Below are 13,415 nucleotides of genomic sequence, written 5' to 3'. Positions count from 1 at the left end.
TAGTTGTGTTTATTTGAAATATATAAAATAAAATTAGCCTTATCAGGACAAAAGATGCGGCTGTATTCAAAAATGTTTAAATTTGCATTACACAATGCTATTAAATACAATACATAATTTGAGATGTGGTGGAAATTAAAATGTTGTGAAAATATTCATGATGGTTCAGAAAAATGCATTTATGTACAGTACACTATACATTGTTTGTGGCCAAATTACATAAAGCATGAGTGTTATAAGGGCCAAAAGTGGCAATACTCTTTCAAATGTATTGGGTGCTTATTTTAAAATGAAAGGAAACAAACAACATTGAGATGTGCTTTATGAAAAATAATAATACGTCTCAAAAAAGTAATTTGAGTTTATTTATTTTTTGACAGGAGTTACATAAGCAGCTGGAAGAGGCCATACAGGATGGAGAGATTTGGGTGATGCAGCTGAAAGATACAGAATATGAGCTGGATGGAAGCCGAGATCGAGTTCAGCAACAGGCCAATGAAATCCTTCACAAAGCCAGTGAGAATAATGTCATGACCAAATTGCATTTTTCTTCAGCATATGACTAAAAAAAAAACTCACATTGCAGCTTGAGTGATTCAGAGAAGTTACGGTTTTGTGATAGCTTGGCAGGGATTGATTTAGCTCTGAATTTTCACTTGAATGCAGCTCAGTTTTTGTATTTGCGATTGACTCCTTCAAATAATATGCCATAAGGAAGAATTAATCTAACGAAACACCCCATGTGTTTCATTAACAGGTCAGATAGGATCTCTTCAAGCAACCCAAATGAGCCACGAGGCCACTATCAGGGACCTTGGCTCCGAGCAGAACCGCCTGAAGGAGAAGATCCTACAGCTGGAGGAGGAGAGAGAGAGGCTTCAGAAACAGATCCAGACACTGGAAGAACAACAGCATCAGAAGATCCTCAATCTGGAGAAGGCAAGTCATTCTTCACCTTTTTCTTTATAATGGCAGAAGGGAGACAGGACTGAAAAGCGATTTGGAAGCAATTACTTGCAGATATGTTGCAGTACTTACACTACCGTTCAAAAGTTTGGGGTCAGTAAGATTTGATTTTGAAAGAAATGAATACTTTAATTCTGCAAGGATGCATTCAAATGATTAAAAGTGACATTAAAGAAATGTATTATATTACAAGACAGACTTATATTTCAAATAAATGCAGATCTTTTCTACTTTCTATTCATCAAAGAATCCTGGGGGGGGGGGGGGGGGGGAATAGATCATGATAGAACTATTTTCATTATTGATAATAATAAGAAATGCACCAAATCGGCACATTAGAATGATTTCTGAAAGATCATGTGACACTGAAGACTGCTAAAAATTCAGCTTTGCATCAGAGGAATAAATTACATTTACATTTTTTATACTTAGTGAATGCTTTTATCTAAAGTGACTTGCAAAAGAATGACAAAATATCCTTTTAAAATATATTCAAATGGTTTATAATAATATATTAAAGTTGTTTTAAATTCTAATAATATTTTACAGTATTATTGGTTTTACTGAACTTTTGATCAAATTAATAAATGCTGCCGTGGTGAGCATAAGAGACTTCTTTCAAAAACATTTAAAAAAAAATCTTACCGACCCCAAACTTTTGAATGATAATGTATTTGATGTCCTAATATAGGCTACATTGATGCAACATTACACATTCCCTCCCATATTCAATTATTGCTTGATAGTATGGGTTTTCCCCTAACAGATTATTAGATTTTTACATTTAGTCTCCCCTAATCTTGAGTGTTTGGTTACATCCCTGTGACTGGGTCTATATAATCATACAAACCAAATATCATGTATACAAACTGTTGCTAAACAGCATTTTGAAGTCAGTTACTGCCAACTGGAAACAATTATCAGGTATTAACACAAGATATCGAGACTTGACAAAGTGTAAATGAAGCTGCACTGTTTTGGCAGACGCTCCGTGAGGAAAAGCAGAGCTATGAGATGGAGCTGGCGCAAATCAGGGACAAATACGAGGAGGAAACGGCCTGTCTGAAAGACAGCCAGGCAGAATCCTTAGAAGAACTCAAGGAGAAACACAGAGACCAGCAGGACAGTGCTCGCAATGCCGCTGAGAGAGAGAAGAACCAGCTGCTCAGTGTAAGAACATATATATTTTACTATGGGTGTAGTGCTTAGACTTGTGCGTTTGTTTATATGAATTCAGATCTAGTTTTTTGCTTTATTAGCAGTTTCGTTTTAGATATTCCCTTCCATGTGTTCTCTTTTGCTTTTTGTTATTCTCTGTGTTCTGTTTAATAAATCTTAATGCAAAACAAATTAAAAATATGAATATGCAGTCCTATTAAACAAGACTGGTGGATTATTACTGTTCCCAAACCATCTATTGAGAGCCTGAGAGCTGTGCCAGATTACATGTTCTGCTCCTCGTTGAGTGGTGTTGATTATGCAAACTGCCGTTTCTCATCGCAATGATGACAATGAGACAGTGGTGTTTTTCCCACTGTTTTTGTGATGCTCCATAAAAATAGCTCTCAATCATGACAAATATTGAGACTAATCTTCTTGTCATCTCATGACAATCACGGCAATTTATTTTTTGAAAACGTCTCCGTGCTCAACAAAGATCTTTCACAGCTCCTGTGTAATTAAATTGAAAAAGACTCCATCTGTCTTCAGCAGATTGTCCTCCTGTCTGGATTCTCCTCTCATTGCAGTGCTCTGCTATGGCTTCTCTAATGTTTTCTTTTCATTTTTACTCTCCCAGGAGATGAGACAACAGTTTGAAATCCGGCGTCTGTCATTGGAAGAGCAGAGAAACCACCTGCAACAGCAACTGGAGACCATACGAGAGGAACTCACTACCAAGCTCAACATGGCCAACCAAGAGGTTTATATTTTTTGTTTAGATCATCTCATCTCATGGTAGCTAGACTTAGATTGTTTTATTGTCTGGTTCAAACTGGTTTATATGGTTGATCAGCTGCATTTCTAGCTGGTGAGCCTTGTTTTGAATTTTAAGTCAGTGTTCTTATAGTTAAAAGAAAATGTGTTGCTTGAAATATAATACAATTAAAAAAAAAATATATATATATATATATAGTATAATTATTAAGTGTAAAAATATAATAATAATGTTTAAGCAGCTACTTGGGAAAAAACATGAAATAAAATAGGATTTCATGTTTTATGCCACGTAGCTGCTTAAGAATTATTATTATATTTTACACCGATATTGATATCATCTGCTTACAATATCAGTCTAATATGACAACTTATAATTATATTATATTATATTATATTATTTAGGGCTTGACATAAACTTTTTCTGCCATATAGATATTTTTTATATTATCTCATAATTTGGCAGCAGGTATATAGGCTGCTGTCACTTTAAGACCTGACGCACGGACCCATTATACACATGCATTTTCTTTCTCAACTGTTTACGTTCACCTAAAACATATCTGACTGTGTTTACGTGAATTAGGGCTGGGTATCGTTAAATAAGTTGTCGATACCAATTTTATGAAATCCGTTTTAACAAGATTACATTACATATTACCTAAAAAAATATTACATAAATGTAACAAAATTATATTACATATTACCTAAAAAAAAATACCTAAGGCAATTTAGTCGGCGCAGCGCCACCTACTGATCCGGAGATACAAAAAAATTGCTATTTTTGATTATAACTTCTGAAAATCATAAAAGGGTTCTTGATAGATTCTGGGCGACATGCCGAGTCGAATGATATCCAATTTCCCCATAATGGCCATTTTGGGCGTCGGACATTTTGTATTTTGTAATAAAATGCTGTATTTTATGAACGCATTAGCGTATCGTTACGAAACTCGGTATGAGTCATCGGCACTATGCCCAATAGAAGCCTGAGAAATTTCGAGCCAGCGCCACCTAGGGGTAAAATCAAATATTCACATACTTATAACTTTGGATTTGGTTGACATATAAATTAAATTTTTTAATAAAACCGTTAGTCAGATTGGGACGAAACCAAAGCCCAAATGTGAACATTTTTACAGTAAGTGACAAAAAAAATCCAATTAAAGTCTTGCAGAGGTAATTTTTTTATGTTCTCATTCATATAAATGTCTATAACTCCAAAACGAAGTAAATAAGATATTTTCACCAAATTTGACACGCATATGTATAGGCTCACTCTGAGGACACAAAGCGGTGGAACTGCTATAATAATAAAAAAAAAGAAATGGCCACTAACAACACAGTATTCTTCTGACATAAATTGCTATATTTTACAAATGCATTGGTGTATCATTATGAAAATCGGTATGTGTCATCGGCACCATGCCCTGAAGGTAATCGAAACGTTTCAAGACAGAGCAACCTTGTGGTCTAAAGTTATAATGAAATTAAAAAAATAAATGCTAATAGCTTTTGAATAATTTAGCTTATTGTAATGAAACTGGTCTGAATAGATTCCTTGGTTCATGGTGAGAACATAGAGACTAACTTTGCCATATTTGGCCGATCTTCCTGTCTCCCATTTTTTCCTGCCAATTTAATTTTCTTTCAAAACCTATTTTTTCTAACTCCTCCTAGACTGTTTGTCTGATTTTCACCAAAACTGAATCATATCATTTTCAGACCATGCTGGCAATAAGTTATGGATTTCGTGTGGATAGACGAAACTGTTTTTGTTTACAACATTAACAAAGTTTAGGCTTGAGGTTGAGGCTTTATCTCTGCAATGTTTTGGCATATTTTCACCAAACTTTGCATTTTCACCTCACTCTGACCACACCTCATCAATTTAGTCACAGCGCCACCTATTGGTCGAAAGTGAAAAACCATTAAATCATCACTAGTGACTGTATTTATGATATTTCAGCCTAAAACCATCTTAAATGTCTTTATTGCTTGTTGTTGCAGTTGGTATGATGCTCTCAGACATGTTGGCATGGCTTGTCGTGCTCTTTGTGCTTGGCCCTAATAATTGCTGATTTATTTTAAATATATATATATTTTTTGTCATCAGACAGGATGGAATGCTTTAGAGTTTAGAGAAAAGCCAAAACACCACAGAATTAATTGCTAATGCTTGTTTTTTCACCAAAATGTTTAAATAATAATTAATTTAATAAATTAAATTTCTAATTCGTTATTTAAAGCACATGGCAAAGGTGGCCGCAAAAGTAGAGCAGTTTTTTTTATATACCCCATGCTCAGTTTATTTCAATATTGTGATGAAAATGTATATACTGTTATATAATTTCCATCTTTAAAAATTGTGAGTTTAAAATTGTATTTATTACCGTAAGTCATGTATGTAAGAGAATGTACTGCAGTGCATAGTAAGAATGACCCATATATTTTGTCTTTGTGTCTTCTCTCAGGTGTCCCATTTAAAGGATCTTGTGAAGGACAGTGAAGAAAATCTGGATTCTGCTGAGAGCCACATCTCCTGTCTTAAAGACAGCCAGGAAAAGCTTCTCATCGAGTTGGATGCCACTAGGGCGAGAGTGAGAGAGACAAGCAATATGCTCACGGATCTACAAGTAAAGCGATCCACTTTTTTTTTTACTCCCATTTATTATGAATTACGTGCATTTTGAGTCAGGCTCTCGTTAGATAGAAAAATAGAAGCGTTTAGAGATGTTGATATAAAATGTTCAAGTTCTTTCACGCTTTTAGAAGCGTGAAAACCACTGACGCATCTCGCCGTTTAGAGGGAGAAGCGGGAATTCGGTGTGGCAATCACTGCAATAGGAGACGGATAATAGAGCGTGGCGGGGATCTTAAAAGAAAAATTAAGCCTCATTCAATTTTTAAGACCCAAGAACAGCCGCTTTTGTTTTTGCACTAAAGCCTGCGAAGTGCAGGAAGAGCCTGCATGTCTAAAGATGCCGTTTGTATAATCAGCTCTACTGGAAACTGCTTTCTCTCTTTGCTTTTTTTCCATGATGAATCATTATCCACTCACAGGAGGAGATAGAAACCCAGAAACAGCAACACGAAGCCAGGGTCATCACTATCAAAACAGAGGAGAAACAGAAAATGGACAAAATCACAGAAGAGCTGGATCTCAAGTGGACCGATGCTCTAAGGTTCTGCACAAAACATACGAGTCATGCATTACTGTAGACAAGATGGAGCTAAAACAGAGCGAGGCATTTCTGTGCACAGTGCGTTAAATTGAATAAACTGTGACCGTACACAGTGTTTGGTTTTTAGAGAGTTCACACGGCAAATCAAATCTAAAATAGGAGCAGTCTGTCCTGCATCATAGCCTGTGACAAATCCTCTTACACAGACATGCATTTGGATTAAAATATGCTAATTACAAGAGTAAGAGGTTAACATCGAATCGCAGAGCAGCACACAATATACAGTGAGCTGAAGGTTACTGAGACATTAATATTTAATATCTCACTTTAAGTAATGCATCCTTGAATCTGTTTCAGTTGCACCCTCTCTTTCTCTTTTTGGTTTCAGGGATGAGCTGAAGGGTCTTCGGGAAGAGCTTACAGCCGAACATCAGGCAGAGAGACAGGTGTCCCTGACACAACTTTCCCAGCAGAGAGAACTGGAGATGATGGCAGCCAGGGAGAGCTGGCAGAGGAAGGTGGAGGACCTCCTGGAACAGGTAACAGAAAGTCACACAGGTGACTTTTTGTCATATCACCCTGTAACCCAAGACTGGTTACCCACTGAAGCTAAGCAAGGTTGAGCCTGGTTAGTACCTGGATGGGAGACCTCCTGAGAAAACTAGGTTGCTGCTGGAAGAGGTGTTAGTGAGGCCAGTAGGGGGCGCTCACCCTGTGGTCTGTGTGGGTCCTAACCAGTGTTGTAATGTAACGGAGTACAAATACTTCGTTACTGTACTTAAGTAGAAATTTCACGTATCTGTACTTTACTTTGCTATTTAAATTTATGTCAACTTTTACTTTTACTTCACTACATTTCCTAGATAAAATGTATACTTTTACTCCGCTACATTTCCACTAAGCATCTTCGTTACTCGTTACTACAAAATAAAATCAGAAGAAATGTGGGTTTGAGGTTTGGCGAATCACTGCTCCTAGATTGCATTGCGCACACTCTATTTCAGCGTCAAGCTTGTTTGTTGCCATGGAAGCGCGAGCCGCGGCCGCGCGCGAATCCCAACGCGACGCTTCACGAGATAAGATGCAAGTGGCTAAACTAAACCGCTGATTTACAATAGAAGTTTTAAACGACCGACATAAATACATACCTGTCAAGTTTTGGATTTGAAAATAAGGGAAATTTTCCGGCGAGCAGTCCCACCACCCCAACCAAGCTCCAGTAACCTATCCCTTACATTTTAAGACAGGTGTTATAGCCTAAAAAGGGCTATATATGAAGAGCATTTATTTAAAGGCTCATTTGCATATTTTCTGTTCATTTAACATTGCTTGTCTTTATGACAAATGGAAACATTTTATTTTCATTCCACACATTCTTTTCATTTCATATTGCTTTTCTTTTACAGTTTTTCTTTTCACATAACTTTTCTTCACTTTTATCGTGTAACGCGTCTTTGCATTGACTTAACATTGAAATCACTCGCGCCTGACGCGCTATTCGCGTCCGGTGTGAACGCACCATTAGTGAGTTATTGTACAAATTTGTTGCGGACTTTGCATTATTTAAGACTGTTTTGGAAGGAGTGTTTGTGGGCTGGACCAAAGTGGTTAATTTTTACATGAGAGTAGAGCGCAAACAGTTCTGTTACGTCATCCTATTCTCTGTAACAAAACTTACAAAACGCGTGACTGTCCCCCACCCTGCTCCTCTTCAGAAAATTAAATTCGCTGTCCCATTGATAGCGGTATTTACATGAGGGTTTTGTTTTTTTGGCAGGAGTGCCTTCCGTGTCTGTCGTAGCGTCCATCATCCGTCTCAGTTTTTTTCCCGCGTTGTCACTCATCATCCTACCTCACACACTAGCCTCGCGACAACTGCCACCTACAGTAGCCTACCTGTAGTAGGCTACTGCAGGTGACAGTTATTACGAGGCTAGTGACAGAGCTCAGATTGGGAATGTTTTTTGTTTTGTTTTTACTCCGCCCCGTTTAAAAAAAAATAATTATAACGCGGGTTAAAATACGGGAGATTTACGGGAAAATACTAATACGGGAGGACGGCGGGAAAGAAGGATAAAATACGGGACTTTCCCGGCCAAAACGGGATACTTGACAGGTATGATAAATAATCAGTTTGCAAAGCTCATCTTCGGGAAGGGGAGATTTACAGGTAAAGATAAAGAGACTGAGAGAAGAAGAACGAGAGATGGAGATGAGAAAGGAGAGCAGGTAGAGCAATAGCCTTTTGCATACTGTGCCCAGAATGAGAATAACTTTATTACTATGGATTCCTATTTAATACAGATATACATATGTTTTTTGCCAATGACAGTGGAAAAATAATATGCCCCCGAACCCAAGATCACTTTTGGGACCTCTGTATTTATAAAACCCCGTATACGGCTATTGCACTGAATATAAAATTATATTTTTGAAAAATACAATGAATTATAAGGCTGTACAGAACAGTGCACTATTGCAGACTGATTTTTTCTTAGTAGAGCAGCTAACTTAAGGTACATGCAGTGGGAGATAAACGATAACACAAGTACAGGCTACAAAACACAAACAACAGCAGGTTGTACCAGTTAATAGTATGCCTAGTATAAGAAATCCACAATGAAGTTCACAAACAAAGTTAACCGCTTGCTTTAATAAAAATAAAAATAAAAACTTTTTACTTTTACTTAAAATACTTAAGTACATTAAATATCAGCAAATTACTTTTCATACTTAAGTACAAAATAAATCAGATACTTTAAGACTTTTACTTAAGTAATATTCTTAAAGGTAACTTTTACTTCTACCAAAGTCTTTTTCTAGTACCATACTTGTACTTTTACTCAAGTATTGCTTTCTAGTACTTTATACAACACTGGTCCTAACGCCCCAGTAGTGATGGGGACACTATACTGTTAAAAGAGCACTGTCCTTTGGATGAGATGTTAAACCGAGGCCCTGGCTCTTTGTGGTCATAAAAAAATCCCAAGATGCCCCTTTAAAGAAGAGTAGGGGTTTAACCCCGTCATTCTAGCCAAATTTGCCCATTGGCTTTTGTCCATCATCATGGCCTCCAAATTTCTCAGTTGTAGACTTCTGTTTGCAATAGCCTTACTGTGCTGGTATAGCTATGCTGGGCAATAATGGTAAAATTACCTGCTCTGGCAATAATAGCTTTGTAGGACTATACTTTATTTTGATAATTAGTAAAAAAAAAATCTGTTAAATCTGAGTATGTTGCATAGAACTGAATGAAGAATAATATATTGATGTTTAATATTATTTGAATATAGGACTATTTTCTGTTCCTTTTTCTGTTTAATTTAATTAGGTGATTCTACGTTTAAATATTGATGATTACAAGCTTGGTGAAAATGCAATTAATTGCAATTAATTACAGCAAATTGTGCAATTAATTAGTTAATTTTTTTAATCGATTCCCAGCCCTAATATATATATATATATATATATATATATATATATATATATATATATATATATATATATATAAACAAATAATATATATAAACAAATAATATATATAAACAAATAATATATATATTATTTAATATATAATATATACCTAATATATAAACAAACATTTGTAAGAGCAAACAAAAAATGTAATCAAACAAAGCATCAATAAAAACAACAACAACAACAAATGTTTATAAAAATCAAACAAAATGTAACAAATCAAAATAAATGTTTGTAATAATTTTTTTTTTTTTTTTAAACAGGCAAATCTTCTGTATTTAAATTACCTCTATTAACTTGTGTTACTGGATCATTCATTTATGCCAAAATAAGTTGCTGAGTATATGTTGAAATGCATGTTAATGATCATATGTTAATACTAGTGTTTCTGACACCAACACTATGAACATTTCTGAATGTATCATTCATGCAAATCTGACTGGACTGGGAAAGTACGTATTTTTTTTATTTTAAAAGATTTTTTCCGTCATATATGTCTCCTTGTATATATTCATTTGGAGTGGTATGACATCTGAGAACATAAGAATTCCCATAGCTGTGGTTCTTATTTGAGTAACTGTCAACAACTTTCATCAGTCATTTAGTTCAGATTAAAGTGAGGTTCTTTTTTAAATTCTGATGCTGTCAAGTCTCTTTTGGTCTTATCATGCAATATCATGCAAACGTGCGTGACTGAAGATTCTAGATATTCCGAATACAAACACAGTCTCTAGTGTGCAGCCTTATTTCCCATGGTGTTTTGCATGTTTGGCACTTTCTGTAATGTGACAGACTCCCGCCTCCTGTACTCTGTCTCTCTGTCGCTCTCAAGAGTCACGCTTATGTCAAGAGCCTCCAAAAGTTGCAGCGTCAGACATCTGTCAGCATCTCTAGATGTGTGTCTTTAGTGCTTCCTCTGGTCAGTGCCCCTCGTATCATGTAAAACTAGGGATCTATACTGTCAGTGACATTGGCCAATATTTGCATTTTTTAATTGTTTTGTTGTTGGCATCAGACTAACAGAAGCAGACTATATCAGTATCAGGGCTTTTTCAGTTCAAACAGTATGCTCTCTGTCAGATTACTAAACACACGGGTATCAATGTTTTGTAATGCATATTCAAATTAGCACTGTCAATTTGGCACATTCATTAACTGTGTTCATTAATTATATAAAACACAGTTAATTCATTAATTATATAAAAACAACACAATTAATCATTATGTCCTGACTCATGTGTATACAAGCCCTTCGTCGGACAGATTTACTGCTCTATTGCAAAACGTACAGATTATGACTATGCTATGACAGTGATAAATTGGTGTGAGTGGAGGCGGGGCTAATTAACATATTCTTAGTTCCACATATTCTAAATACATTCAAGCTATTTTAAGGCATGTACAATGTTTTTTCACAGAAAAAAAAACGTTTTAATATGTCATTTTGGTGATTAAAGAGGATTTGATTAAGGGATCAAACTACAGGCGGACTTTAATAAATGTATATCTTTTATTTTACTGATATATTAATATTTGCTAAATGTAAAAAAAATATAAGATTTAATTATGATTCATTAAATATGCCAGTAATGGGCTAATGTTCAATAACAAGAAATAAAATAAACAATATATTGACTTGACGTCTAAAGCAAGATTTTGTAAAATATATCTGACGCCATAAATAAATGTATATCTTATAAATGTCTTTATTTTGGCCACTTAGGAAATATTAATATATGTGATTTAATTATGATTAATTGTATTAATTATTTATTTAATTAAGTATTTAAGTAAAAATTTATAATATCGACAATTATGTTGGTAATTGGCCAAAATTTCCATTGAAGTGTGCCTCCTAAAGCAATGAAGTCTCTGAGATACTACCTTCATAGTTCGTCTGTACCAGTGAGGTTACAGTTTGGTTTTGAAATCAACTTCAGTGTGGTCCTTCAACCTCAAATAATCCTGTGACCTATAAGTCCCTCGACAGTTTGTTAAGACAAATCTGTGTGTGAATTCATGTGCAGTCAGTGTAGTCCAGGCACTGAAGTCTGCCTTAAAAGACTCTTGCTTTGCTCTCATTTTATTACCTCCGTGTCTATTTTCGGCCTGCCGTTTGCTGCATGCAGAGATGTGCTCGCCATCTCCTGTTTATTCTCTTTCATGGTGATTAGCAAGACTTCTCTTTGTTATTTCTTTATCTTAGGCCTTATCTCATTTTTATGTATCAGTCATATTATTATAGATAAGCCGTTTAGATTATATTACTTTTCACATTTACGGTATCCCTTGGGTAATACTACACAGCAGATCTGAATTAATATATTTTGCTAGCATAAAACAGATAATAAAACTCAATAAAAAGGCCGCGCCAGCAGTCAAAATGATTGTAATAGCATGTTACATGCAGTTGATGTCATATTTCATCTGTATAACGGTGCAATTCCTGAAAGGATTGCTTTTTTAGATTGCTCTGAGCATTGTAATTTTTCAGTCTTTTCAGTTGATGGACTCTTGTACCATACTGATTGATTTAATAATAAATAGTTTTTATTAAAAATATCAGCTTTTTTCCCCGTAACTGTTGTCTACTTCACCTTCACCCAAATCTAAGTCATCCACACTCAACGCACACACACAATTTGCATGTCTGAGGGATCTGGCTTCCGATCTCAGTCGTTTGAAGCTGTTCTCTGTGTTTCTTGTTGTGTCAGATCTCTCTGCTGAAGCAGAGCCTGGAGCTACAGATGTCGCAGTCGAAAAGCGCGCTGCAGCAGTTGCAGGCGCAGTTCAGCCAAGAGCGCGAGCACCTGGCGCAGGAGTTGCAGGAACTGGCACTGGAGCATCAGGACAGAGAGTGCCGTCTGCAGGACGCCCACTGCTGCGCCTTGCAGGACATGGAGGACGCACAACAGATCGAGCTTAGGGTACCTGCATCTTACATACAAACACAGGCTACACAGATGTCACACACAATGACATGAGCATGTGGAGTTACATTTCTGGGGGCGCATTACAGAAAAATCCTAACCTTAGATAAAAATCCTATCTTATTTGTTTAGTAACCATAGCAATTTCAGTTAGGACCTACAGATAGGAAAAGGGTATTACAGAAAATCCTAAAAACTGTCTTAAATTTAGGACAACCCCACTGGTGTCCTAACTTCAAAATGATGTAAAAATCACATAATAATAGCCCTGTCTGAGAATGACGTCACATTTATTAATGATACAAGGTAAAGAACAGCGATGTTTGATGGTGGAAAGACTTTATGAACACCAAAATTATGTGCTGCACTTTGATTCTGTTTGACACTTTATTTGTTTTGCAAAAATCCACCGCTCCCGGTTCATCTGGTCCAATCAGCGCAGGGCTGTGTGAGATCTGACTGTCAATCACAGTTCGTGCACAGTTCGTAGATCCCCCCTCCCCCCTCACGCACGTTACAATATCACATGCACACGCCTGAAGTTCGCAGGTGTGTTGGATTGTACGAAGCGCGATGGCGGAGAGAAAAAGTGCACACGCAGAGATGAGCTCGCGTGGTAACGGGGGAGGGGCACGAGAGTTGTAAACATTCAAAATGTTGGCTAAGTCCCCTCAATCTGCCAGACTTGCCGACTGCAGCTTTAACATATGCGATTAAAAACAGCCATCAGAAAATAAAGTTTTGTGAGAATCATCCTTCAATCTGATAGTTCACTTTGCTGGACATAACAAATGATGACATAAACATGATAAATGAAGTATGTGTAATTTCATAAGTATGTGATTAATCACACAAAAGGGTTTTATCCATTTTTTTCTTTTTTAGGTTTTATCTGCACACATTTTTTATCGATTGACAGCCC

The 13,415-nt window shown here is 36.2% G+C and overlaps 1 protein-coding gene across 2 annotated transcripts in view; it reads left to right on the top strand.

Moving 5' to 3' along the window:
- Positions 1-13,415, top strand: part of fam184aa (family with sequence similarity 184 member Aa) — a 36,327-nt gene that overhangs the window by 6,279 nt on the left and 16,633 nt on the right. For both annotated transcript variants that reach the window (XM_079633989.1, XM_079633990.1), the window contains exons 3-10: positions 381-516; positions 758-939; positions 1,951-2,136; positions 2,765-2,887; positions 5,376-5,537; positions 5,965-6,086; positions 6,475-6,625; positions 12,278-12,490. In XM_079633989.1, the coding sequence (XP_079490115.1) occupies positions 381-516; positions 758-939; positions 1,951-2,136; positions 2,765-2,887; positions 5,376-5,537; positions 5,965-6,086; positions 6,475-6,625; positions 12,278-12,490 (1,275 nt within the window). The remainder of the gene's footprint in view (positions 1-380; positions 517-757; positions 940-1,950; positions 2,137-2,764; positions 2,888-5,375; positions 5,538-5,964; positions 6,087-6,474; positions 6,626-12,277; positions 12,491-13,415) is intronic.

Source organism: Phoxinus phoxinus (genome assembly GCF_949152265.1).
Source record: "Phoxinus phoxinus genome assembly, chromosome: 13".
Lineage (NCBI taxonomy): Eukaryota > Metazoa > Chordata > Actinopteri > Cypriniformes > Leuciscidae > Phoxinus > Phoxinus phoxinus.
Note: the sequence above shows the minus strand (reverse complement) of the source record. Positions and strands in the feature narration are given on the sequence as shown.